This window comes from Pangasianodon hypophthalmus, chromosome 13, assembly GCF_027358585.1.
Source record: "Pangasianodon hypophthalmus isolate fPanHyp1 chromosome 13, fPanHyp1.pri, whole genome shotgun sequence".
Lineage (NCBI taxonomy): Eukaryota > Metazoa > Chordata > Actinopteri > Siluriformes > Pangasiidae > Pangasianodon > Pangasianodon hypophthalmus.
The window spans coordinates 23,568,339-23,595,906 of NC_069722.1; the positions used below are offsets into that span (position 1 = coordinate 23,568,339).

Below are 27,568 nucleotides of genomic sequence, written 5' to 3' on the forward strand. Positions count from 1 at the left end.
ATAACTACTAACAAAATCAAGGTAGATTTTCTTTTATCCTTTCACAAAACACATATATATATTTATATAATCAATTTTTTCAAATAATATTTTTTACTAGCTACAGAAACTACCAAGAACTAAAGAAGTAGAATTCAAAGCATCATTAGGGTTTATATAGTACTAAAAAAAAGGAAGAGTATTTATATCAATATTCATATGATTGTTATGCAAAGATCACATTTGAATGGATGATGCATTATTATTATTATTATTATTATTATTATTATTATTATTGCTGCTCGTATCTCTTTAAATGGGATCGGTCTGTTTTTGTGCGCGCGGATGAGAGAGAGAGAGAGAGGGAGGGAGAGAGAGAGAGAGAGAGAGGGAGGGAGAGAGAGGCTTTGTGTGCACATACAGGCTGAATAGACACTAGATGCCGTTATTTTTAGCCTCCATCATCACGCTGTTTGGTTTTTGCGCTTTCGCGTGATCTTTGCTTATAGTTATAATAATAATATTAATAATACTGCTAATAACATTTTTTTTAACAGTAAGGAGTTCGTCAGATCTCTATGGCAACATCGACACGTCGTAGCATCACTGATCGGCGACGGGCAGGGCCGCTCTTATCGCATATTTATTTATTTCCCCGTCCCTCGTGCGCGCGCGCCGCGACGTTGTGGGAAACGTGAACGCGCCCGGGCTGGAAGGCTTTCACCCACCCATCATGGATTAGTCCTCGCGCGCGCAAAAAAAAAACAAAAAAAACAAAAAAAAACAAAATACTCCATCATAAGGTAAGATTATTCCGCGTTATGAACCATAATAATAATCATAATAATCATGATGACAACAAGAGCAATAACAACAATAACAATAACAACAAGGACAAACGTGGTGTCAGAATGACGTGCGCGCGAGACGCAAGGATGAACCGAAAACGTTCGCGTGCAGGCTCTTTCTGTTTCCCGGTAATAACGGTGCTCTTCTGGGAAACATATTCATGTTATACATCCTGTTATATTATGTGCAGATAAATCTGCTCGACTGCTCTGGTGAAGGAAATGAGAACTGAGAAACAGGGAACCGCATCATCATTCGGCTCTTTGTCTATTTTTTCTTTTTTTTTCTTTTTTTTTTTTTTTTTGCATCACTCTGCATCATCGATCGTGTATTGGAGCGAGAGAAAAAAGCGACGCTGAACGATCTTTATGACGTCATCTCCCGTTATTCCCATGCTCGAGCTCACACAGGAACAGGAAGCAACTTGGGCATCATGATTGCAGTGATGTTTCATGATTGCTTTCCTTCCACCTCTTTCTTTGGACTGCATCTGGATGGTTCTGTACGTGTTAGAGGTGTAGCGGAACACGGATACGTTTTTCGGAACGACCCGATAATGTGGTCTAAACGGATACAAATACGGATACGAATAGAACACGTGATATTGGTTTGTTTGTTTGTTTGTTTGTTTGTTTGCGTTTTGTTTTAAGAAAGCTTGCCAGAATAACTAACCGGGCGTCTGACTCGGGATTCCGAACGCAACAACATTTACGCAACTTTTAAGCTACGAGCTGTCAGATATGAAGCTCGTGGGAAGACCACGTGAACGTTCGGTGCTGTGTGATGCATTTACTGTGTTCGTTCGTTCATCCTTAGTAACTGCCTGCTCAGGGTGGAGGGCTTTAAAGTCAGCTACTAGTTTGTTTATATTTTGGGAAAAACACAACCAACTAAATGAATTAGAAAATATCGTGGAACATAATAACTTGCGTGAGCGGGATTAGAAAGTTGAGATCAATTATGAACTGGAGTGATGTAGCTGAGGTCGAGGAACTGTCAGAGCCAGAATTCACACACCATGAGGACATTTCTACATCTCGTTACCCCCCCAACAGTCTTTCCATGGCATAGAGTTTACTGTATTTATTTCCAAAATGAAAAATCCTTCAGGTTTAGGCCACGCCCACTTCAGCTTTATATCTACGTATATGTATTCATCTTTATATCTATGTCTACAGATACAGGTGTGAATATTCGGAGCACTAAACAGATACAGATTGTGTCATTTCGTTACACCCTAATCATATGTGCTATGCATGTTATATGTGCTATAATGCATGCTATGATGCACTAAAATAGGTTCTGATTTTGATTTTCAGTCATGATAGTGATGTATTTCCTAATTGTGGATTCGTAGTTCGCCTGCACTGCACAATTTAATTACACCTATTAGTCAGTTTAGTCCAAAATCAGTGCTATTGTTACTCTGGATTCATTTGCATTTTGGTTTGTTTTCACACTTGAAAACGTATCTGGACCACTCACTCACAAGGAGTTTCCTCGTCCTTCTTAACCTTCATAAGTGTTCTTCATAACCCCTATCCCAGAAGAACACAATTTTACATGACCTGTTTATCCTAGAGCGATTTTGTTGCCACTTGAAGTCAAAAGTTACGTCAGACAACTTAGCTAGCTAATGCATTGTTTGGTTTAAAATATATATATATATATATATATAAATCTAAGCTTTTTATCGTTTTTTTATGCTTAGCCTTTCTGGTTAACAAATTGATACCAAATAACTAGCTAATGTTTTTTTTTTTTTTTTTTTTTAAATACCACAGCTATACATGCATCATTTGCAGACGTCGACACCTAGTGGCCTGGAGAACTTGAGTTTTTCGTAAAAGCTGTTGTCTTGTGAGTTTGCGCTGAATGCTGGAACAACATGGCAGCGTAGAATGATTGTCGTGGATCTAAATGTGAATACTGGACTTTTTGTGGAGCTTCCAGCTCTTTTCGAATAACCGTGTCGAGGAATGGAAACATTTCTAGCTCTTCTCGTCTTCAGGTTAGGGGTGTAAGGACTACATTGGTTCTCTTGATAAGAATTTCAGCATTATCAAACCATTATCAAAATCTTTCCATTAACTTTCTACTAGCTAATATTTGCCACTCTAGAGTTGTCACAGTTTGGATACCATGTATAGTATTACAATTCTCAAAAAAAGCCATATTCTAGTCCTATATATTTGGACAGGATTATTTGCAATACCTTTTTTTTTTTTTTTTTTTTTTACACGTCTTCTCTGAAATAAAACTCTTCTATCTGGAAGGCAGTTAAATTAACACAGGGTGATCGTGTTTCCACAGGACTGTTTTTCTGACGAACCTGAGTGTTTCCATCACACATACTCCTATGTTGTTTTATATACACGAATGTAGAGATCACAATCATTTATGATTATATTTATTCATTTGGCAGCATCTGATATTAGATGATTGAGGAGAGAGATGACAGCAATATTGCTCATTCATTATTTTGACTTCATGGCTTGTATTAATATAAAATGGCTTTATATGTGTAATGTCACATGCTAGATGAGTAAATACGGTGAGTGTTTCGATTTTTTTTCCCCCAATGCAACAGTGTCAATCCTGATGGGACTAAAATTCTGGGAATGCCTGCAGAGTTGGTTAAAAAAAAATTAATTTGGTCTGGTAGGAGTGAGAAAAACCCCACTATGGCTAATTCATCACGCTATTTAAGACAAATATGGTAGTACATAATAACATTTTGTATTTCTGTTGCGTACATTACTGAATTAGCTAAATTTTTCACCAATATTTTGTAAAAAAAAAAAACTACTTTTGCAATTAAGATAGCAGTTACATTTTTCACACTGGTTTTCCAAAACAGCATCGATTTATAATTTTATAATTCATAATTTTAGATTTTTCTGCTTTTTAACACCAATTTTTTGCTTTTCAACACCGACATACTGTATATTTATGATGTTTACATAAAATTAGGCTGCGGACAAATCACTACCGGATTTGCTAAATGGATTTTGTGCTTCATTAAAAAATAATCCTCGTCTGTTGGTCTAATACAGCGTTAAAAATGTGTAAAGAAAGAATTTTACTTTAGCGCATCACACTATTTACCGCATGGTTTGCTACACTGACAAAAGTAACAATTACACAAACCATGGACAGGAATTAAAACCTGAACCTGATTTTTAGCTTCAGGTAAAAAAGCTTATAAAAGATTTTCTCTGGTGTTAGTTGTTTTGTCTTGATCTAAAATAACCTTAGGTGCACTTATCTTGTTTTTTCTTTACACTCAATGCTTAATTTATTACGTCCACCTCCCATGTCGGCCACGTTGTAGGTGTACGATTACTGACTGGACCCCATCTGTTGCTCTAGACAGTGTGTCCGCTCCTGTCTAGCCTGTTCACCCATGAAAACGGACCACCACTTTTTCACAAATTAGTTCATTAAAAACAGATATTTGTTCTGAGATGACCGAACACTTCATCATTTCATTTTAGATCACTTCTCCGTGCAGTGTTTCTGAGGCCCTGGACAAAACGTTGAACTGCTATTTCAACTTAATATCATTATGTCGACATAATAACTCCTTATTTCACGATATTACGTCATGATTTTAGGATATTTTGCTGATATTTTTTTCGAGTTATCACGTAATTGCAACATTATCTCATTACTGTGCGTTAATATTCATCACCCTATAATCTATTAATAAGACTAATTTATTGAATACTAGATTATAATTCTTATTGTGTATGCCTTGTACCAGATAGTAAATAAGCCAGAAGTTGTTTTAGTGGAATTCATATTGTAAATTTGTTTGAAATAATGAGATATTAAGTTAAAATAATGACAAAATTTTTGAAAGTCAAACAGTTGCATATTTTGTTAACAGAATAAATTATTCAAAGTCAAAATGATGACATTTTGTAGAAATAAGGACATAATATCTTGAAGTAAATAATTTCAGTCAAAATAAGGATGAGGAAACAACACGTTGTACTTTTTATCATATAAAGTTACATTAATGTCATGGAATGTCTGTGAAACAAGTTAGTTCTTGTTATCACTTACGTTATAGCAGCTATAAACAATCATTCCATCAGTCCCTTTTTTCCTCTCTTGAAGTTAATTAGACAAAAAAATTCTGCAAGTTACCAAGAAACCACAAAGCTGTTTGAGATCACTGACACTGGAGACTCCTTCCATATGTTAAATAAATCCTTACAATTACAAGTTTTTCTTTGTTAAATAACACTTTTTTTTAAATCTGTTGATTTCACAGTGAGTGAGCATAACGAGCCGCTGTTCCTATCCCATGAATCCCTGCGCTCTGTCGTCCCCTCCCCCCCACTGAGTAGTGCACATCTGTCCATGGCTGCAGCATTCAAGCTCTTTTTCCTCCTTGTTTATTGTATACCAATTTGGCTACGTAGGCTGCCTCAGTGTAGGACACATGAGCAGGTTTGGGACGTTACAGAACTCGCAGTCGCTCCAGAAACCTTTAATTAACCCACAAGGTTCAGTTTACTACTTAGCAAAGGATGTCCCACTATCCCAGGACGTCTCTTTGGATATTACTTCTCATGTATTAAAAATATAAAGCGTGTGATTCAGAATGTAAACAAGAGATGAAGCTCATGTGACAGGAACTGAACAATTTCTTTACATGTCTGTACAAGAAATTTAATTTTATATAGAAATAATATTTAAAAAATGAATTTTCGGGTTTGTTAGGCAAATTGAGTCACGTAGAAGTTTATATGTACTTATGTAGTAAATAATTTGTAAAAGTGTATAAGTAAATATTTAACTTTCAAGGCAAAACCTCCACAGGTAAATCAATTGCTTCCAACTAACTGCTAATATTCCTACAAGCATTTTTTGTATTTTTCAAAAATTACATTTATTTATGCAATTATTTCTCATCATTTATTTACATATTTATATTTTACTTATATTTAAGGTAAAACCAAAAATGTAGTCTTTGGATGCTGTTAGAATTAAAATGTAAATTATATTATTAGAGAAAGACTTTAACAGAAAAGATTGTTGGAATTTTTTATTGTTTAATCAATAAAAAATCAATCATTTAATGAACATTTTCAGAAATTCCTCTGATTCCAAATATGAATAGGAATGAAAATGAACATATAAAATTTGATGAATGGAGGTCATAATGAGGTTTTTTTTGTTCTGACTACAGAAATAAAGAAAACAGATTTCATGAAAAATAACTTTTAAAAGAAAAATAAATTTCTGTGTATTTCAATTCTAGTTGGTCTAGTGTGGTTTATAATGCTTATAAAGGAACTGGACATGGATGTCATAATGACATAAATTGAAATATATATCAGGAAACACGTTTTCATATGATATGAAATATATACATTATATATGACATGACGTGATTGTGCAGAGTGGGCGGAGCTTAAAGTCTTCATCAGAATGGCTACGTTTAAGATAATAAGGCCACGAAAAGTAAAATAAATATATTACCGCTGTATTTCGCTATTTTTTTAATTACTACAGTGTATGAGAAGACAGACACAATTTATCAGAATTTGTGAGAAAGTAAAGAACCAAAATCACCATTTCAACCTGCAGTGTCTTGCCTTAATACAGATGCTCAGTTTTGACTGGAACACAACATAATGGTTAATGTGTTTAGGGTGTGGCTGAGTCAGCATTTAAAAAAATAAAAATAAAAAAAAAAAGCAACAATCCAGAAGGATAACGTAATATATCACAGCACATTTGCATTCCAAAAGCATTTTGGCTGAAGCTTTGCATGACATTGTGTTCAAATGCAAGACAACCTGAAAACATGAATAACAAAAAGCACGCCGTTGTTATGTTCAGTAACGACTTGGTTTTGTACGAGTTAAACAATGAGATGATTTTAATCCCCTGTCACATGACCTCCGTGTCTTGTTTACACTCACACCTGCGCACACACACCTGCCGTCAGGAGGATCCCCGAACCTGTGATGAGATTTATCTCTAACTGTTTCTCTAACTACTGTTTAAATCACCATTATAATCGACATTTCTTTACAGTATAAAAGCAATCCTCTCTCTCTTTCTCTCTCTCTCTCTTTGATTCTCTTATTTTAAATTGCGTAATATAGTTTAAAGGTTGTAAGAATGTTTCTGTGATTTCATTACAATCTCGCTTTTTTTCCATCCTGGTAAATCAACACACTTCCTGTTAAAACTTTCCATCTCCATCTGTCTTGAGTTTCACCGCACTACAATCTAAAGCAGTGTTAACTGCCAAAACACTTTAATTAACACAACAACTTTATCCCAACACTCTGTAGTAACATCCAAGTATCTCAAAGCACGGCATGCCTCAAGTCCATATATTAGGCCCGTTTTTATTTGGAAAAATAGCCCACTGGGTGCATGTTGACCCAATTTTCATGCTTGTAAACGCACTTCCAGTTATTTAAGAGGTGTCTGTACGCCTCGGGATGTGAGACCGCACATCTGGTTGGCAGTCCTGCCCTCCGTTTATCCTGTCTTCTGAGCAGAAGAATCTACCTCTGTTTTGTTGTTATCATTTGATTCAGTTAATTGTGAATGGATTCATATAGGGATTTTTTTTTAAGGAGTTTAATTTTTAATTTGTAAATAGTATTTAAAAAAATAAAATTTACCCAGCAGAAAAACCAATATACTAAATTGTTTCTGTTTTTTTTATGTTTTAAGATTTCCAGATTTTGAGCTCTTTTAAACATGCAATAATGATATGATGTTATAATTTTTTTAAATCACAGCTTATATTTTCCTAGTATTATATCTAATAATATTTAGTTGTTTTTTTTTTTGCATTAGTTGTCATTTTGTTTTTCAACTGTAAATGAACCTCAGCAGCATCTTAGCTTAGATATACAATACGGAGTAAAACAATAGTGACTCATTTAAATTTACAACATGATGATAATATTTTCCGTGTTGAAAACTAAATTGTAAGCATGGTATGGCCCGAGCGTTGAGTGTTACATTACAAAAGTCTGTTAGATTGTGCAGCATTTGTCTTTGTTTTACCTCTGACTGTTATACAACGCTGACACTGGAGACTCCTTCCATTAATGATAAATAAACATCCCCTTAGAGAAAACTTCACCATATCAACAATTATATGTTTTTTCTTTGTTATATAAAAACATGTTATGTTTATTATTAGACCAGTTGTGCAAATTGTTTCTATGGCAATGATAACGCATTAGCTGAACTACTGTCGTAGCTGCTGTTATAGAAAATTAATCAACACCATCTGACCAATCAGATTCAAGACTTGGTATAAGTCAGATTTATCTAACACGCACCTGTAGTAAAACATTACACATTGAGAGCTAAGGAGACTGACACAGACGCAACCTTTTATTTCATCTCCTTTCATGAAAACAGCCACTGTAATTAACAAACCCTGATTTAGGAGCTCTTATTGTGTGTCTCGCTTTGATCTAGCAATCCTTTTTTATTAAAGTGCTCTGGTGCAGGTGCCTTATTTTAAAAAACGGCCAGAATGAATCTCAGTAAGCACGGCATATGGATATGACGCTGGCGTGCCGCCATGGCTCACTTCTTTGGCCCACTTATGGGTACAGAGAGTACCAACCGAGGCTGATTTATTGCTAGACGAGACATTTTAAAAAGAGAGATTTCTGGTTTTATGCCACATGGTTCACAGGATGGTGCAGGATTGTACTCGGATTATGATTATGATCTTCAATGCAGTTGTAAAGTACAGCTGATTTCAAGGATTTCTAATGATACCCTTCTATAATATCATATCAGAGGTGCCAATATTTATGGTTCAGATGTAGTATTTTTGGTTTTTGCGTTCGCTTGCTACAAAACCCCAGACATGATGGGATACAGTTACTTTCATGTCTTGCCAGCTTTATCTAGATGAACTTGATGACCTGTGAATTCGCAGACCTCGGTGTTGTGAACCAATAGAAAGCAAGAAGGCGGAACTACGCGGTCTTTGGTCATTAAAAAAATGGAGGCGCCACTAATTATTAAGTAGCGCCCACATCTGACTTATGTCTCGCTGGTTTTTGTTGTTCTTAGATACTGTACCATATCAGAGGTGCCAATATTTAAGGACTATAAAAGATAGTGAGAGAGAGAAAAAATTTTTAAAAAGAATTTTAAAATTAAAAACAGATTTTGAAAAGGAATGATTATGCACACAATTTGACAAAATTAAAAAACTAAAAAAATTTTAGAAAAAAAATGAGAGAATAACATGAACGATGAGCAAAAGACAGTCTTTTTGATTACAGCAGCAGTTCTTAGGTAGAAATATTGAGTATCCATGTGAGATTATCCACTGAAGAATGGCTGATAACTGGACATAAAGCAGTCAAATGTGAAATTAAAATACCCAATACAGACAAAATTTCTAATGTTTCACATCTTGGAATTGTAGCGATCAAGTGACAATTGTAGTTTAGATAAAAAGGCAAAATGTATAAGAATAAAATCGATGTGTTTTCAAATTTGTCCACATTAATATTGACTAGGAATTTATTTTAGCAAGTGCATATTCAAGAGGCTAAAAGATAGAGTTCATACCTTCTTGATGTAGCATGCGGAACAGCTACAAAAAGCAAGCGAGAATTGAAAGACAAAAAAAACAAAAAAACAAGGTACTGGGAAAAAGACAGTTTAGGTTTAACAATGGTAAGACTTCCCAATGAAACACAGAAACAGGTTTAAATAGAAAACCGAATCAATGCGCTAACACAGAAAAGGTGTACGCAGTCAGGTAACAAGCCAATAACTGGTCTAAAAGAGAAACAAAGGCAAATGAAAATGTAAACAAAAAGAAGTAAAAACAAAATGACATGAGATCAGTGCTCAGAGGGCGAATCGTGACACTTAACATGTTCTTCGTTTGAATTAAACTGAATGACATCTAATCAATCAGTCAAATTTGTACGCCGTAATCAAAGAACAGGTTCACATACACACACTATCTAGTCAGAAGTCCTTTCATTTCGGTTTAAAATCTCTTTAAATATGTTTATTTACGTCTCTGTAGCCAATGCCAGGTGCAGGGCGGAGTCAAGGAAAGAAAGGTAAACACAATATTAATGGCTAGAAAAACTACAAACCACTGATTGTAACTTGTCAAGCTACAAGTTACTCATAATTTACAATAGCTAAGCTATCACCAGATTACCATTTTGATAAAATAACTATGTGCAAATAAGTCGCTAACTACACTGAAGCTATTTTGTCAAACTAAGCAAAACCAGCTGTTACATTTTCATTGTATTGTGCAGCTTGTTTATTGCAAGAAATAAAAAACTGACATGCTTTACGCCATACTAACGAGATTTAACTTCTCAATTTGTAAACCAGTCTTCGTAAGAAGCAGTTAATGTTACTTAACTGTGAAACACCTACCATTAATAAAAAGCGATATATAAAGAGAGGGCTCACTCCAATACTCTCAGTAGTTCAGTGTTTGTGGAAATGTCTAGCTAGCTAGTTAACATTAATGGACATATGTAAATCTATATAACGTTGAATTAAATAGCTACATTTGGACCTTTGCTGCAATGTGAGTAATAATAATAGTGCTTGTCATTCTTGCTAGATGCTAGGTGCTAGCTACTTGGTGAAAAGGTAGCTTGTTACTTGAAAAGCTACATTTGTTTGAAAATATCTCAGCTGCTGCCACACTATTAAAAATATAGTTAAGCTAGTAGCTGTAATGATCATAACAGAATTTCTCATTTTGAAGCCTAACTTGTTTGCACTTTTGTTATACAGATGTTGAAGGATTTCTGCTCTAAACGTCTGGCATTATTGCTCTCCCAGAATCGTAAAGCACCCAAATGTTCGCTCAGCGAGGAAAACAGCACCACACTAAACATTTATATAGTTGATTGTTATTTTCTTTTCCATATGTTTTTTTCTCAGCACAGTGCAGCTGGGTTGTCCACGCTTGCCTCACTTCTTCTCCTCCTCTATCTAAAACCTCTCACAGTTGCTCTTCATTATCGAGTCTTTAACTGTCCAGCACCACTGGCTTAGAGTCAAGTCTTTAATTCTGAATTCTGATTGGTCAGAGGGAACCCTGTAATAGACAACTGAGAGTCAGCAGGTACAGTCATCGAGCATACAGTCTAGCAGCTCGTTTTTAGAGGTTTTAGATGCATGTTTGTTCAACTGTGATTTCTTTATATTCCCTGCTTTTGCATGGGGAAAAAAGGTCACCGTGGTGTGCACGCATTTCTAATGATCGACTCCATAATCCTCCTTTCCTTCTCTCAATCTTTGCACTATATCTTACAACAGAAATGGTTCTGTACATCATAGACACACTGTCTGCACTTAACACTTTGTTTGCAGAAATCTATTAGATTTAATTTGCTTATTTGATATATAAAACAAGATCACACAGCAGAGTTTTTTTCTTTTTTTTAAACTAATATAGTTCGGCATAAAAAAATGTGTCCTTGGCTCCTCCTCCACTAAAAACTTTCAGAGCGAGAGTGGGGGCGGTGTGATTCCTGCCCCAATGGGCCTCTATTAGAGCTTGTTGTAGTTCCTGTTTGTGACCACTAGGTGCAATGATAACTCTGTGGAGCGAATGATACTGTATACAAAAAAAAAAGTGAGCAAAACAATGGAACATCAGCTTATGTCTATGTCAAATAGCAACTTTTTTTTTTTTAATCGCCAGTCATGCAAAGGAGTTAATCAGTATTTCAGTGGAATTAAAAATCAACGTGGTCATATTCGTTCCGCCCCTTTAAAAAAAAAGGCACTGTTCTCTGCCAGCATATGAAACTTCTCACAGTTACATAATGCAGTTAAAAGAAGGTGCATATACATACATTTTTTTTTACTTTAATAATGTAATGTTTCATCCCATTGTTAAACTGGGACTTTCCACCCTGCTTGTTTCTGATTGCATAAGCAGTCGTGGCATTAAGCTTCAGATTTCCCAACATGCACTGCCTGTGTGTCTTGCATAAGCAGTACAGTTGTGTGTCTGTTGTGTGAATGTGTTATGCAGATGCTGTAGTGTTAGTGTGTTAGTGTGCAGGTGCTCACAGATCTGCGTTTATATTTAGATATTTAGATATGTATACTAAGGCTGCTGAATCGAATGTGTGCGTGTTTTCTGCGTCTCTGTCGCGGTAAAAGCCTCTCGAGAGGTTCATTCAGGAAAACGGATGAACGTGAACAACCTTCATTGACATTTTCCGCTGCTGGCATCAGTACACTGAGCACGCACATCTGCGCTCGGATTTTAAGGTGGACTGAGATAAATAACTGCATGATGTCACGGCGTGGGTGTGCATGAGACAACGCTCAACAGATTTACAGTTCTGCCTGTGGGTCTGTATCATTCTTCATCATTAGATAGATAGATAGATAGACAAATGCCATAAATGTAAATGGACAAATAGATGGAGGGATGGATGGATGGACGGACAGATGGACAGACAAGCAAACAGACAGAGAGATAGAATTATGGATGAACAGACAGATAGATAGATAGATAGATAGATAGATAGATAGATAGAAAGACAGACAAATAGGTATATAGATTTGTTCTCTATTTTCTACTGTTTTTCTTTCTTTCTAACATTTTTCATGTTTTGTAGATCATTTTTGTAGAAAATTGTTATCGACGTTATAGTTATTATATTATTTGGTTATTTTATTTCTAAGCCTAATTGATTACTCACTTGAATTTATTTAATGAAATGGTAAACAGTTACCTGTTGTGTCTAATGTGTTCTGTGCACATTTTTTACACTGGAAGTGGAAAAACTCGAGGCCTCCAGATGCAGATTATGGATTATAGGACATATAATCTGTATAAATGATAATTAGTTTGTTGTTCTCTGGCAGGCTCTGAAAGCTGAACATGTCCACTCCGAGTGAGCTCAAGCCTCCGTGTGTGACGCGGAACGGCATGGTCAAGCTGCCTCCCCAGCCCAACGGCCTCGGCTCGGCCAGCATCACCAAGGGCACACCGGCCGCCAAGAACCGTCTGTGCCAGGCGTCCTCAGTGCCCCCGAGCCTGCCGTACCACTTAGAGCCGCTTCCCATGGCCGCCGATGCCAGGCAGTACGCTAAGCTGGAGAGGCAGCTGGCCCTCGATGAGAAGGTGTTAAACCGGCTGCTGTGGTACTTCACCACAGCTGAGAAGTGCGCTCTGGCCCAGGTGTGTAAAACATGGCGTAAAGTCCTGTACCAGCCCAAGTTCTGGGAGGGCGTGACCCCCGTCCTGCACGCCAAGGAGCTCTATAACGCGCTGCCCAACGGCGAGAAGGAGTTTGTGAGCCTGCAGGCGTTCGCGCTACGTGGCTTCCACTCCTTCTGCCTGGTGGGCGTCTCTGACCTGGACATCTGCGAGTTCATCGACAACTACCCGCTGTCCAAGAAGGGAGTAAAGTCACTCAGCCTGAAGCGCTCCACCATCACGGACGCAGGGCTCGAGGTAAATACTGAAAAGATGTCACAGTTCATCTCTTACTGGTTTATTTAATTCTTATTTTTTAATTTTGTCATTTCCGGTTTTAATGTGTGTAAATATGTGTAAAAATGCATAAAGTAACTTTCTTCAATTATTATTATTATTATTAAAGTTTCAATTATGTAAAATAGTATGTAGAATATTAATATACACGAACATGTGCAACTTATATTGTCTTCCATGATATAATGATTTTTTTTTGCATTTTTCTGGGGTTTTTATTTTGTATTTCTTATCTCATGAAATAAATAAATTAAATAAATAAAATTAATTATTTCTTATTAGTAGTAGTCATATTGTATTAATATTGCTACTGGTAGTAGGAGTAGTAGCATTACATCAATGGATACTAATATAAGAGGAAATAATCTGAAACTAAATAATACACATAATATACAAAAAAAGTAATGCAATAGTATGTGATGAGAAAAAGTTTGTGACCCCGCTGAATTTCTGTATGAATGATCGAATCTCGATTTAAGTCGAGTTAATAACAAATTAAAGTCTTATTCAAGTCTTATTATTTAAGAAGGCCACACACAAGATTTGATAAAGTTATATATTTATTAAACAATCGTTTGCACCATTTTCTTTCGATTTAGTCATTGCCGACTCCCATCTGTTAGCTGAGTGTAAAGAATCACCACCAATCTGCCTCCTCTGAGACACGTGAAGCCATCGCATGTAGCGTGACTGGAAGAGAACTCTGTTCTGTATACATGAGATAACAGAGAAGCGAGATATATACAGATATATATTTTGAATGGAAGTCCATCATCACATGCTGTGTATTACGTCATATTTATTTACATAATATTTTTTATGTAATTAATTACAAAGCTCATAAAGTCCACTTGTGCGACATGAGCTCGTAATACGACTTCTGCTCTACAGGCTGAATAACTAAAAAATCATCCCCCTTTTTAAACGAGCACGCAGCCACGGTTGCACTCGTCCCACTCGCCTCGGAGCTGCTGCTATTTTGAGGTCTGGCCTGCCGTTGTCATGGCGACCACTTGAGTTGTTAGTGATGCTATCCATGCCGCTGTTCCACTGATCAGTACCTGGACATGTTCCAGTTACCTAAATGACCAAGAGCTTGGATTAATCCCGTGCTTTATCTGAATCAATGTACCAGAGATGATCACTCACTCGAAATAAATCTCAAAATTAGGATATAACAGCATGTTGTGCTTGAAGAACGAACACTGTTGCTTAGTGACAGATATCAGGAATAAGGCTTGTTGTTGGCTGTAATGTAATATTAAAAATACGCAGTCATAAAATACGTTTTCTAACACGGGAAAGTCTTCAGGGCAGGCATTTTGCAGTTTTCAGCAATATGTCAAGCTACGTTTGTAGGAGCTGCGTGTGTAGGAGAGAAAAAAAGTTAGCGAAGGAATGGCTGTTTATAGCTGCTATAGTGTAAGTGAGAACAGGAACTAACTTGTTTCCCAAATGTAAATGTAACTATAAACAGATTAAAAGTACAACGTATCATTCTTTAATTAAGAAAAACTGCAATCATTAGAAATTGCTGTTGTATAAGACGAAGAAAACACTTCATTACACGTGTTGTTATTGGAAAACTTCAGGAACAGTGATAACAGTATCTCTGCTTCATCACACCACCCTGTCGCTGATTATTTTCCTATAACAGCACACCACCCCAAGCGTTTTATTTCTCACTTAAATATGGGTCTGAAAAATTTTGCATTACCAAACATGCATATTAGTCCTCTAAGCAATATCTATTTCAATTTCATTATCCGTAGTTTATCTGAACACTTGTAATGAATGAACAGTAAAAACAACGACCATTTTAATCTTATTAACTAGCTCTCTGTATGTAATTAGAAATTCGTTTAAAATCATTTCAGGGATAGATGAATCAAATTCGAAAGCTTGCGCTATAGTTACAGCATCAAGGTGCGTCGTACGAGCATGGTTTAAGCATACACGCCAAATGAAAATGTTTATTTAGCAAAATACAACAGGGACTATGATTTTGTTTTTCTGGTTCTTGAACATCCCCTGGGCAACTACAAAAAAAAAAAAAAAAAATCTAATATTTCAGGCAGGAAATCTGCTTTTCTCCAGGCACCCGGGCTACTGATTTGTCCACCCCTGAATTTATAATCAGGAAACACATTAAACCCACATTAAAGCCGCTCTTGGCGGTCCCTTCTAACGTGAAATAAATGATGACTGTGTGAGTATGATTAATCCCTGCTCTAAAACAAAAACAGAAACACTCAGTTTTCCTTCCACGTTTCTCAGGTGATGTTGGAGCAGATGCAGGGCCTGCTACACCTGGAGCTTTCGGGCTGCAACGATTTCACCGAGGCGGGCCTGTGGTCGAGTCTGAACGCTCGGCTCACGTCGCTGAGCGTCAGTGACTGCATCAACGTGGCCGACGATGCCGTGGCGGCTATCTCGCAGCTCCTACCCAACCTGTGCGAGCTGAGTCTGCAAGCGTACCACGTGACTGACACGGCAATGGCCTACTTCACAGCCAAGCAGGGCTGCACTACGCGTACGCTTCGTCTTCACTCCTGCTGGGAGATCACCAACCACGGCGTGGTGAACATGGTGCACAGCTTGCCCAACCTGACCGCGCTCAGCCTCTCAGGCTGCTCAAAGATCACAGACGACGGCGTTGAGCTGGTGGCTGAGAACTTGCGCAAGCTGCGGAGCCTCGATCTTTCCTGGTGCCCACGCATTACAGACGCTGCACTCGAGTACATCGCTTGCGATCTGCACAAGCTTGAGGAGCTGGTTCTCGACCGGTACGTGAGACAAAAATGATAAATGTGGCGACAAATCCAAACAAACCGGTGATTCGAATGATTCCTCAGACTGATCCTATGGGGTGTGTGGTCTGACATTTCTTCAGTTCCCCATTCACAGCTTTAGTTCCTGTTTACAATGAATTACAGTTGTATATTAAGTTGTATATGTTGCGTATTGTCATTAAATGTCTATAGAAAGATTATGAAGAAAAAGAAAGTTTGGAAGGAAGTAGCAGAGATTATCAGTGCCTCTGTACGTGAGTGTACACAGCTAGTAGAGTTAGCTTGTTTTGCTAATCTGCTAGCAATGCTAGTACAAAACCAAGCACGTAACATGTAAATCAAACAACCCATTTACACACATCGATTAGATCGTTAGTTGATTTGTGTTTAATTAGTTAGCTTTAGAAGCTATATGTAGCTAGTAGCGCTTTGCTTCGGAATTATAGAAAAACGCTAAACAGCAGCAAAAGACGAACTACAAGCAAGACAAGTGACTTGTCGCTTGCTAGTGTGAAAATAGGGCCAGGCTTGAAAGGCAGGAAGAAGCCAGACTGTTTTGAAAGTAAACATCTATGAAAAAAATCCATTCTCAAAACAGAATACCAATAAAAACTCGAAGTGACTGTGTTTTTTTTTTTTCATGCTGTATAGACAGACCTGTTCACGAAACAACTAATTAATTATGTCGAATCTTATTTTGTCAGAAGTGCAATGGAAAGGAAGGACAGGCATAATTAATCCCAACACGTGAAAAAGCAAAATGCTTCCAAAGCTCTTCGGAACAACGAACAAAATGATATTTATGGAGTGGATGATCTACTTAGATAGTGGACATTTATTAAGGCGCTTGATATATGGACGACTAGACTTCACATAATCTATAATTCATGTTTCTGATATTCCATAGACAACATATTGATATATAATTAATCGGCGCTCAGTGGCACCACAGAAAGTTGGTTTTAAAACAATTTCTCGTAGAGTGTGTGTGTATGAAGAAAATATGGCCTGACTTGCATTACCAAGTGAATACAACCTGAAAGTGACTGAAGTAAGTGTGTGATTTCTGTCTTTAGGTGTGTGAGGATCACAGACACAGGCCTCGGGTACCTCTCTACCATGTCCTCACTTCGCAGTCTCTATTTACGCTGGTGTTGTCAGGTAATTACCGTCTAAACCAACTTAAACCTGTAATTAAAGCAAAGTTCTGTGTGGGTTCTAACTGAGAAAATGTATAATGTATACTACTCCTACTACTACTACTATTTTAATACTACAACTTCTACTATATTTATTCATTTAGGAAATGGATTTTCACAAAGTGAGGCAGTATACAATAGAATACAGTTATCTAGCTGTTAAAAGACTCAAAAGCAATATAACAAAGTCCGGAGTTTGTTACAGATTTCTTGAAGTTTTGCGTATTCACCGACAGAGTTGAGTTAAGCATTCGAAGTGAAGCTTTGATACTGAAATAACCAGAGACATAACTAGACATAACTAGAGAACTTAGACAATTGTGTGAGATTGGTGCATGTGGGCGGAGTTTTACCAGAACAGAGGCGTGTCTCTGTTTTAGCACTGCTGTCTGACAATTTGATACAACTATACTGTATATCACGCTTAAAAACATTGTATTGTTGCATCGTATTACATTTGACAGCAAAGAAAAATCTCTGCTCGTTAAGTCTGCATTTTCTGTTCCTGGATTGTTTTCGGGCTTAAATGTTCATACTTATGGTTAAAGGCAGTTGTCTAGACAATAAACTCGGATGGAAACCTCATTACATGCAAGTGATTTGCGTTATATGTATGGGAAGCCCAGAAAATTGACTTAAGCAGGTGCAGAACCTGACTCTGAATACAAGGAACTTTCCCCACGTAAATATTGACGTAACTTTTGGGCATTGTTTCTATAAAAGCCTGATAACTGGGTCATAGTCTTTTAGACCAACTCTGAATACAGCCCTAAGTAACCATAAACAAGTGCAAGATAATAAAAAAAAAACAGAGCAAACTATAGTAGTATGAAGTGCTAGTACCCAGGAATCCTGCAAACATTCATCACAAAGCAAAAAGTTAAGCTAGTCTAGTCATCATATTGGTTAATCTTGACCCTATTCTGGGAACGCTGGTGATTAGGCGGGAATACAGTACATCCTAGATGGGATGTGAGTTCAGCGCAGGGCACCATGCACACACATTCTCACCCCGGAGCAATTTAGAGTCACCAACCATTAACAAGGGGCTTGATTTTAGACTCGAGACCACGCACTGGTGGTTTTTATCACGCACCATTTTACCACTAGCAGACTGTGGAGATCAGGCCAGAGCCTCGTATGTCCACAGTCCTCATATGTGCTGAAGAAGTAAAAAGAGGCTGGGTGGGTGTATGTGGCAAGAAGAACTGTCTGCTAATGCCCACCACTTTAGTTTCAAAGAGCACAGCCAGGGATGTGGGTGGTGAAGATGGAAGAAGATCGAGTGGAGGTGTTAAAAGTGGAGAACAGTTTGCATGGATTTGGAGTCTTGTTGCGGTAATCGCTGTTTAGCTGTTGCAACATTAGAAGAGAAGGAGGATAAGAGGATAAAAGTCTTGTATCTTTTTCTTTCAGTAGTCCTGTGTACCTCGCAACTGGCTAACGATACAAATTCCACAATGAAGATAAACCGAATCACATTCATTAGCTTCTCACCAAATTAAAGAACAAATTAATGCCTTACCTGTTTAACAGGAAAAAAGCTTAAACTCCAGGAGCCCTGAATCCATTTTTCATCTAATGGATAATATTGGACTCTATTGTTCTCTCTCTCCTGCCAGCCACTCAGTAGTTACACTTCCTTCATTCTTACAGTTTGGGAATGAAAAATTCTTTCTGCATGGTATTTATTAGCGTGGAATCAGCAATTCAATAATTGTAATCAAAGTTCAGCAAACAAGAAGACATCATTACTAGTATAATCCATATTCGACTCCTTGGCAATCGAATTCAACTTTGACCCAATCTCTGCAACCAATAAGACCTCATACGTGACTTAGCAAATTCATGACTCGCTAGTTACAATGGAGGAGTTGCTAATTATTTGCATGTCTTAATATCCAGAGCTATTTAACATAACCTTAAAGACATGACAGTAGTGTTTGTCAAAACTAAAATATTCATGGAATCCGTTGTCGTGGCTCCGTAGCTCTGTAATGAGGTTGAACACGCTGCTAGCTTGTCAAGTCTCATTGTCCAGCACCCATTTTCTTCCTCTCCAAAGAGCAACCAAAGCCAGGACTTTTTTGTTTGAAATTTAGATACATGTAAAATGGGCTAGCACTATGAATGATCCATGTTTTCAAAAATGTCTTGATGACATAGCACCACTTCAGTCTCGTGGGAAAAACACTTGTATCATATGTACAGTGTGCCTACCTTCGTAGTGAGCGCCAAATGTCGATCATCTGGAGTCACCCTGGAGGCTTGGAGACACACAATAACTATTGATGAGATTTTGCAACGAGACAAAGGAACAGGACAAACTCATCAAAGTGAAACACAGAACAGCTGAACACATTAGAGTAATCAGCCAATGACAAGGCAGGGGCGGAGACAGGACTGAAACCAAAACAATGGCACATGGCAGAGTAAACATAAACACATGAAGTCAAACCCAAATAAATGACAGCAGCTACCTGGTAAAGAGTAACCTCATAGCACTTTTCAGAAAATAAAACAATCTACTGAATGTCTTTCTTCTTGTTAACAAAGTGACATCTTGTGTGTGTGTGTGTTTTATTTTTGATGCTGCTTTCATTTGGGTAACTTTTGGACCAGTGAGGTTTAAAAAAAAAAAAGCAAATCAAACCGAAAAGTCCAACAAAATTATAAATGGAAACATGGATAATACACTGGATCATAGCAATTAATATCAATGTATTGTGTGTGTGTGTGTGTGTGTGTGTGTGTGTGTGTGTGCGTGTGTGTGTGTGTGTGTAGGTCCAGGACTTTGGCTTGCAGCACTTGTTTGGTATGAGGAGTCTTCGTCTTCTTTCTCTAGCAGGTATGTCCACTTCATTCTTTACATCTGCCAAGCTTTTATTCTTCCTTTCTTTCTTTGTTTCTTTCTTTCTTTCTTTCTTGTTCCTTTGTTATCCTTACTTTTCTTTCTCACTGTCATTGGTTATCCTTTTTCTGTTTTTCTCATATTTTTTCCTTTTCTTTCCTTCTCTGTTTTTTTTTGTTTTTCTTTTCCTTTTTATTGCTTTCTTTCACTCATTCACTTTGTCTATATTTTTTCTTCAGTTTCTTTTGTTTTCTTTCTTTCCTTTTGCTCTTTCTTTCTTTTTTCCTCTTCTCTCTCTCTCATTATTATCATTTTTCTGCTTTTGTTTTATTTCATTTCGTTTTTTGTTTCGGGTTTCTTCGTCTTTGTCTCGCTTCCTTTCTCTCAGTCACTTTCTTTTTCTTCCTCTTTATTTTTTCTCCTTCTGCTTCTCTCACCTTCTTTCTTTCTTTCTTTCTTTCTTTCTTTCTTGCTATTCCATTGCTCTCTCAGTCATCCTTTTGTAGTTTGTTTGCTTTTCTTCTGTTTCTTTCTCTCTCTCACTCACTCGTCCTTTGGTCTTGCACTTTATTTTTTACTTTCTCTTTTTTTTCTCCTTCTCTTTGCTTTTCTCATGTCATTCTCTTCTTCCTCCCTTCTTTTTCTTTCTTTTGCTCACTTTCTCTTTCTTTTGTTGCCTTTATTTATTTATTTATTCTTTTCACTATCTGTTCCTTCTCTCCTTCTTCCGTTATTCTTTATTGTCAGTTATATTTTATATTTATTTTTGTTCAGAATTCACTGCAACAAGTTACAAGCAGGAAGTACCTTCTTGCAGAAGTAAATTACGCTACAGCTTTATTGCTGCATGCGTCTGTATGCTCAGAACGTGATGAGTTCATTATGAGCAGGAAGTCCAGGACAGGAAGTGGCTCTCACCTGTGTGTTTGTGTCATCCCCTGCACCAGGCTGCCCCCTGCTGACCACCACAGGCCTCTCCGGCTTGATCCAGTTGCAGGATCTGGAGGAACTGGAGCTGACCAACTGCCCCGGCGCCACGGCCGAGCTCTTTAAGTACTACTCCCAGCACCTGCCGCGCTGCATGGTCATCGAGTAGAGACGATGAAGAGCCTGCACCCTCCTCATCATCGAAAATACCTTCCTCCTTCAGACGAACGAAACAGACTGATGACTAAACCCCCAAACTCATCTTGAAACCCATGAGGGGAATCGACGGATAAGGAAAAGGCGGAGTCGAAGATGAGGCAGCGCAAGAGGAAAAAGGGAAGCTGGTCGGAATATTCCGGATATTTCCGATGTATTCATTGGCTTCGGCTGATGTGCGAAAGTGACATGAAAGCGAGCGACACGATCCGAGGTGTCAAGCTTCCATCACAACCATCAGCCTTCACACACGAAACATGAACCATGAACCATGAAGCGAAATAAAACCTTTTCATCTTGCCATTTTTCTTTCTTGGAGCGAAAAACGCTTCATGCTGTGAACTCCGGAAAAACAAGACAAAGAGAAGCTACGAAAAGAAAGAACGTGAAAGAAACTGTCCCTCTTTGCTATATTTACACTCCGTTTAGTGAAGTCGCCTCTGAGAAAATAAAAATACTCAAATTATTAGCCGTGAACAGCCGCGTAGATTTTTTTTTTCGCGTCAGCGCTGTACGCTTCCTTACTTGCGCTTCGTTGTCATGCCGTTCCTCTTGTGTTCCTTCGGAAATCTTATTTTTCTAAACCGATATTTTGATGAGGATTACTGTGAAATGACTGCCGGGAACGTTTGGGAATAAAATAGGAATCCAGATTTGATGAAGGATTTTTTTTTTTTCGGAGGGAGTACTTCACTGTACGTGTACAGTAGATTTTCCATCAAGCTCGGCCATTTTATGACTTTTGGTGAATTCTGGTGTTGATCTTAGTGACGCAGGTTTTCAGTATCAATCCTCCGCTAACATGAAGACTTGTTGCAATGCAGCTGCTACTGTAGAACCTAAACACGGACAAAATGCATGGTGCAGTTTTCCATCATTTTAGACTTTTTTTTTCAGCTCAAAATAATATTTACTCAAATGTACGGATCGACGTGGAAACTGTAGATATTTATAACTCTCAATAACCACAGGCCTGCTTTCAAAACGCTCGTTTTTCAGTCCGGTTTGACGGTTTACACTGCGTCTGTGCCTCTCTCAGGCCATCACCAGGTACAGATACTGTATACACACACACACACACACACACACACATACACACACGACGCTGAAGTTTGTACCCCCCAGCTTGGCTTTCAAACCCTGTTTCACGCCACCATGATGACATTTTGTGCGATTAAATCATCTCTAATGTTACTGTAGATAATAACAGCGTTACGAAATAGAAATTAAAGGTACGAGAGCAGTTTTTATTTTTTATTTCCTTTCTGAATGAACAGTTTGTTCGAGCTCTGCGCGTGCTACACTGATGCTGTGTGGCCAAAAATGAGAGTTCATTCTCTAGTTCTTTCTTTCTTTTTTTCTGTTTACTTCTCTCACTCAGGCACTTTGTTTCTCTTTCTTTTTTCCTTTTCTTTTTTTCTTTAATTTTTTTTTTATCTTTCTCATTGTTTATCTCTGTTTCAGATTTTCTCACATTTTTCTTTCTGTTCCAGTTTTACTTTTCCTTTATTTTGTGCTTTATTTTTCTCTTTCTTTCTTTCTTTTGTAATTCATATTTTTTAAATTTGTTTTCTCGTTTTCTTTTTTTCTGATTTTTGATTCTCTTCCCTTTTTAGTTTTTTTTTCACGTAATTGCTTTCTTTCTTTTTTGATATTCCAACTTTTTTCCTTTTCTCTGTCATTGTTTTTCCTTTCTACTTTTCTCAGATTTTTTCTTTCTTTTTTTTCTATTTTTTCTTCTTTCACTTGCTCACTTTCTTCTTCTTTTCTTTCATATATTTATTTATGATCAGAATTTTACGCCGGGTTACGAGCAGGAAGTACGTTACTGTACGATTAAATAAGTTACGCTACAGCTTTATTATTTTTCTGCACAAAATGTGACGATTATTAAAAAAAAGACACTGTGACCCCAAGGCTTCAGGCACTTAAGGTCATAAACTGCTTTCTCTTGAACCTTTTAAACCTTTGTACTTTTATGACGACTCACCTTGGCAAAGGTCAAAGGTCAAACGCGGTACTAAAGCCAGATCGTACTAAAGCCTGATTCATCTTCAAGCTCTGAGATTCATATTTATTTATGTATTTTACTACTTAAGGTTAATTTATTGACTTGATGCGTATATTTATTTATTTATTTATTCACTGAAATGAAGAAGATAGTCTATGAGGTTGCGTTTTTTTTTTTGTTTTTTTTTGCACGATGTGTTTGATTCCAATCAAAGACGAAAGAGCAGGGAACATGAAGAGCTGCTTCTAAACGGCAGGGTTTAATTTTTTAAAATGATTTTACTTTATTTTTTATTTTTTTGAAAAAAAAAAAAAATCTGGTGATTATTTCTTGTTAAGGAGCTACGCTGACACCTGGTGGAAGAATTTTAGGGAAGATGGAGAGTTTTGGCACCAAAATGGACGTCCTAAAATGACTTTCCTCCAAAAGAACACTGAGGTTAAATTTAGTGACAGAGGTTAGCGTGGATTTTTTTTTTAAAAAAATTATTTTATTTTAACCGTGTTGCAGTATTTACACATCCACCAGCTCTCTGTATAGATGAGAACAGAAGTTCTGTGGAAGTTCTTCCATTATGCTATCCCTCCATCCAATAAAAATAAAATACAGAGTTACTTATTAATATATCGCTGAGGAAAATTATATAAAAACTTGGAGATGTTGTATTACACTTGTAAAAAAAACAAATAATGTAGTTTTTACTGCGAACCAAGCTGTTTTCCTGGAGCGAGAGTTTGGAATGATGGTGTTTAGCAGAACCTTCAATATTAACTTTTTTTCTTCGACCCTAATCTGTATATAAGGAAGGCTTGGGATCTGTTGGGACATGCCAAATAAATGTTTGTGGGCTTGATATGCAAAAAAAACCCTAATTAATGTCTCGAAGTGATGAATTGCATCAGCTGTGGATCGTAGAAACCAGTCCTGCTATGTACAATATTAAAAGACATGCTAACATGGGCTATGTGCAAGCATAGCATCAGGTGTGTGTTGTGTTTGGCAAAAAAAAAAAAAAGTGTGCTGTCTACTTTGTATAAGTGAGTTACAAACATAACACACTTAAAAATACACACTCAAATTCTTATATATAGCGTGTCCCAAACACTAGTGTTTAACCTACAAGTGCTTAGCAGAGCTCAAGCTAACAAATAACAGAAAATAATTTTTTTTTTTAAAAATGTCTTTGAGTAGAGTGTACATAAATACTGACCCGAAACATTTTTCATTTTCTAATTAGCTGTTCATGGTAAGGGTCATGGGAAAGCTAGCCAATTACGACATATAGTTACAGCTGGGTGCAAAAGTTTGCACCCCCCATGGGTTTCGAATGGGAAAAGGCTAAATGTACGTCAATTTTAGGATTTATATACAAACAACAGAATTTTGAAATTCTACATATGAAATGTGGGTGTTTCCTGTAACAAGACTATAATCCAAAACATGAGCCAAACTCAACAGAAAAATAACTTGACATTTTTTTTATCGTGATTCCTGTCAGACTCCAGACCTGAACTGAGGATGAAATTTGTGACGGAGTTGTAACAGATATCAGGAATAACAGGCTATGATGATGAAAGTTACAATTCTAAGGTTCGAAATGCTGTTTAGATGATATTAAACACCTTGAAGGTGGTTTTAAACCAAGTACAAGTTATTAGGGAATACATGCAGAAACTGAATTTTTTTTTTTATTCAAATTTAACTTATTAACATTAACAGTTTTGTTACTTGTGATAATTAAGGAACTTCTGTAAAATATCATGCTAATTGCTAAATTGTAACCCTTGGTTTTCTAAAGGTGTGCAAACTCGTACACTGAACTAACTTTATACCTTGTTTAATTCCACAATCCAACTTGCACCTTGATGCCAGTTCTCAGTGCTGAAACTAATGTCTCCCAATGCATTATGGGAACACACAGCTACCTAACCTGAGTCTATGTTCACACTAGCAAGCAAAAAGTCACTCGAGTTGACTGTATTTTTTTTTTCTTGTGCAGAATTTTTTTCTGAAATTGTAGTAGCTATATATAGATACTAAAAGCAACTAGCTAAACACAAATTACCAAAAATAATCAGTGTGAAAATTGTTTGATGTTAGTATTACATGCTCAGCTTCATACAGGAACATGAACAGTCACTTTTTTTGCTTGCTATTGTAAATGTTGGATTAAATTTGAACAGATGATACTATGTGCCATAAGTCTAGCATACATGAACAGACGACATGAAATGACGGTGATCTGGATATGAAAATATCAAGAGGAGGAACTGAAGCATCTTCCGAGTAAAACATCTTAAACATAAAACTCAGCATGAAGAGTTTATCGCTTGCAGCACACTAGCTAGGTGAGGAGAAAAAATTTACAGAATGAAAGAACAGCTCTTAGGTTCAAATATGTTGTTCTTGATGATTAGCGCTATCAGAGATCGACAATGAGAGATTCTGATGCAATGAAAACAAAAATTTTACTCAACACAGCAACTCAACTTGATCAAGCTCACTGATACTGTTAGCTAATTCACCGCATTTAAAATGAACTTGCTAATGTTATAAAGAACAAGTTCAATAGCGTAAACATATGAACACCCACATGTGCACTTTTCATGACCACGATTAGGAGGCAAATAAAATGTTCCATGGTTCATTTTGGTATCGTTATCAGTATCCTAAAAAACGTACACAAACTCATACTCAGTCCAAAAAACTGGTAGCGATGCATCTCTAATGTGAACCCTTGAAAATACTGAAACAAGCTTCAATCTTATAGTATGTACACTAGCTAGTGATGAAGTCTGGTGTTTGGGACACGGCCATAATCGTTATAGAAAAGCTCCAGATGCATGAATCTGTTCTATAGATAAGAAACCTGACTGATGCTGTACATTTAATCGATCAAGCCTCCAGTGATGATGGAAGTCCACCATCTGAAACACTAATACCAGATCTGCTCTTTCTCCCACCTCAAACACGTATGTAATTCTACATTGTACACGTGCCGCTAATGTAATTACTAACTCTACCATTCGCACAGGGTCTCTGACGAAAGCTTCGCTTTTTGTTCACGGTGTGAACGCCCGATTGCGTGACTGTGGCTAATAAAACGATGTCTGCCTCACACGGACCAGCTCTCCGACATCCAGCACTTCTCAGTCATCAGAATGAAGCTTTTGTTTTATTATTATTATTATTATTATTATTATTATTTATTTCCTGTAAATAATGCTGTAGTGAAAGAAAAAAAAACGTTTCTCATGGCTGCAGTGCCTTGTCAGACATGCGTTGTCGTTTTTTCAAAATGGTTTGGTTCCAGTCTGCACCGTTTTAGTAAAGGTTGTACAAAAGGAAACACGGCTCTGTGTGGTTGATTGATACACACACACACACACACACACACACACACACACACAAACAATGTCTTTAATTAGAACTTCTCATTGAAAACTGTGCATGATAAAATATGATGCAGGTTTGCGAATTATCTGTGCTAACTGCTATCTGAATTTTAAAAACTTTAATATTTCACGTCACACAAATTTCACTTTAATAATAAAACAAAAGCCTTAACTCCATTTATAATGGAAGTCTAAGGGCAGTTGTTCAATTCCGTCAATAATCTTTTTCAATCTACAATCTACAAAGTCAAAGCTACAGCAATAAACATGTGAGGGTGAGACGGACATGAAAGAACATCTTACCAGAACTGTTTTAATGTAAGGTCAGTGTCATGCTGTTTTAGGAAAATAATCAACGACAGAGTGGTATGATGGAGCTGTGTTACTGTTACTACCCTGAAGTTGAATATTTTTCAATAACACCATGTCCTGAAGTGATTTATTTCTCTTACACCACAGTAATTTCCCAATGATTACAATGTTTTATTTATTAAAGATCAACACACTGCACTTTTTATCCCATTATAGTTACAGTTTACAGTATGATGTGGAAGGTCCATGAAACAAGTTCGTTCCTATTCTGACTCACATTATAGCAGTTATAAATTGTTGTTCCCTCACAGTTTCTCTTGAAGTTAATAAGACAAAAAAAAAAAAAAAAAGATTGTAAAGTGTAAATGGACAACTTACAGAGTGTTACAAAACAGTAAATTAAACACTGTTACCTTCACTCGGGATGCAGCAATGTACAGGTCAATAAAATAGTTCATAATCGTCTGACCAATAATCAGTCCTGCCAGATTTGTAGAGGTTTTGCGCATTTTCT

The 27,568-nt window shown here is 37.0% G+C and overlaps 1 protein-coding gene and 1 long non-coding RNA gene across 3 annotated transcripts in view; one reads left to right on the forward strand and one right to left on the reverse strand.

The window, feature by feature from the left end:
• LOC128319751 (uncharacterized) overlaps positions 1-20,095 on the reverse strand; it is a 51,198-nt gene extending 31,103 nt beyond the window's left edge. The window contains exon 1 of the long non-coding RNA XR_008303221.1: positions 19,563-20,095. This is a non-coding gene — a long non-coding RNA (uncharacterized LOC128319751). The remainder of the gene's footprint in view (positions 1-19,562) is intronic.
• Positions 390-27,568, forward strand: fbxl16 (F-box and leucine-rich repeat protein 16). Of its 2 annotated transcripts, none has more exons than XM_026947022.3 (6): positions 390-782; positions 12,721-13,312; positions 15,629-16,137; positions 17,220-17,304; positions 20,127-20,190; positions 21,141-27,568. In XM_026947022.3, the coding sequence occupies exons 2-6, from the start codon at positions 12,737-12,739 to the stop codon at positions 21,287-21,289; spliced, it is 1,383 nt and encodes a 460-aa protein (XP_026802823.1). In that variant the 5' UTR covers positions 390-782; positions 12,721-12,736; the 3' UTR covers positions 21,290-27,568. The 2 variants fall into 2 exon arrangements, with proteins under 2 accessions (XP_026802823.1, XP_026802824.1); XM_026947023.3 differs by having other exon boundaries at positions 26,382-27,568.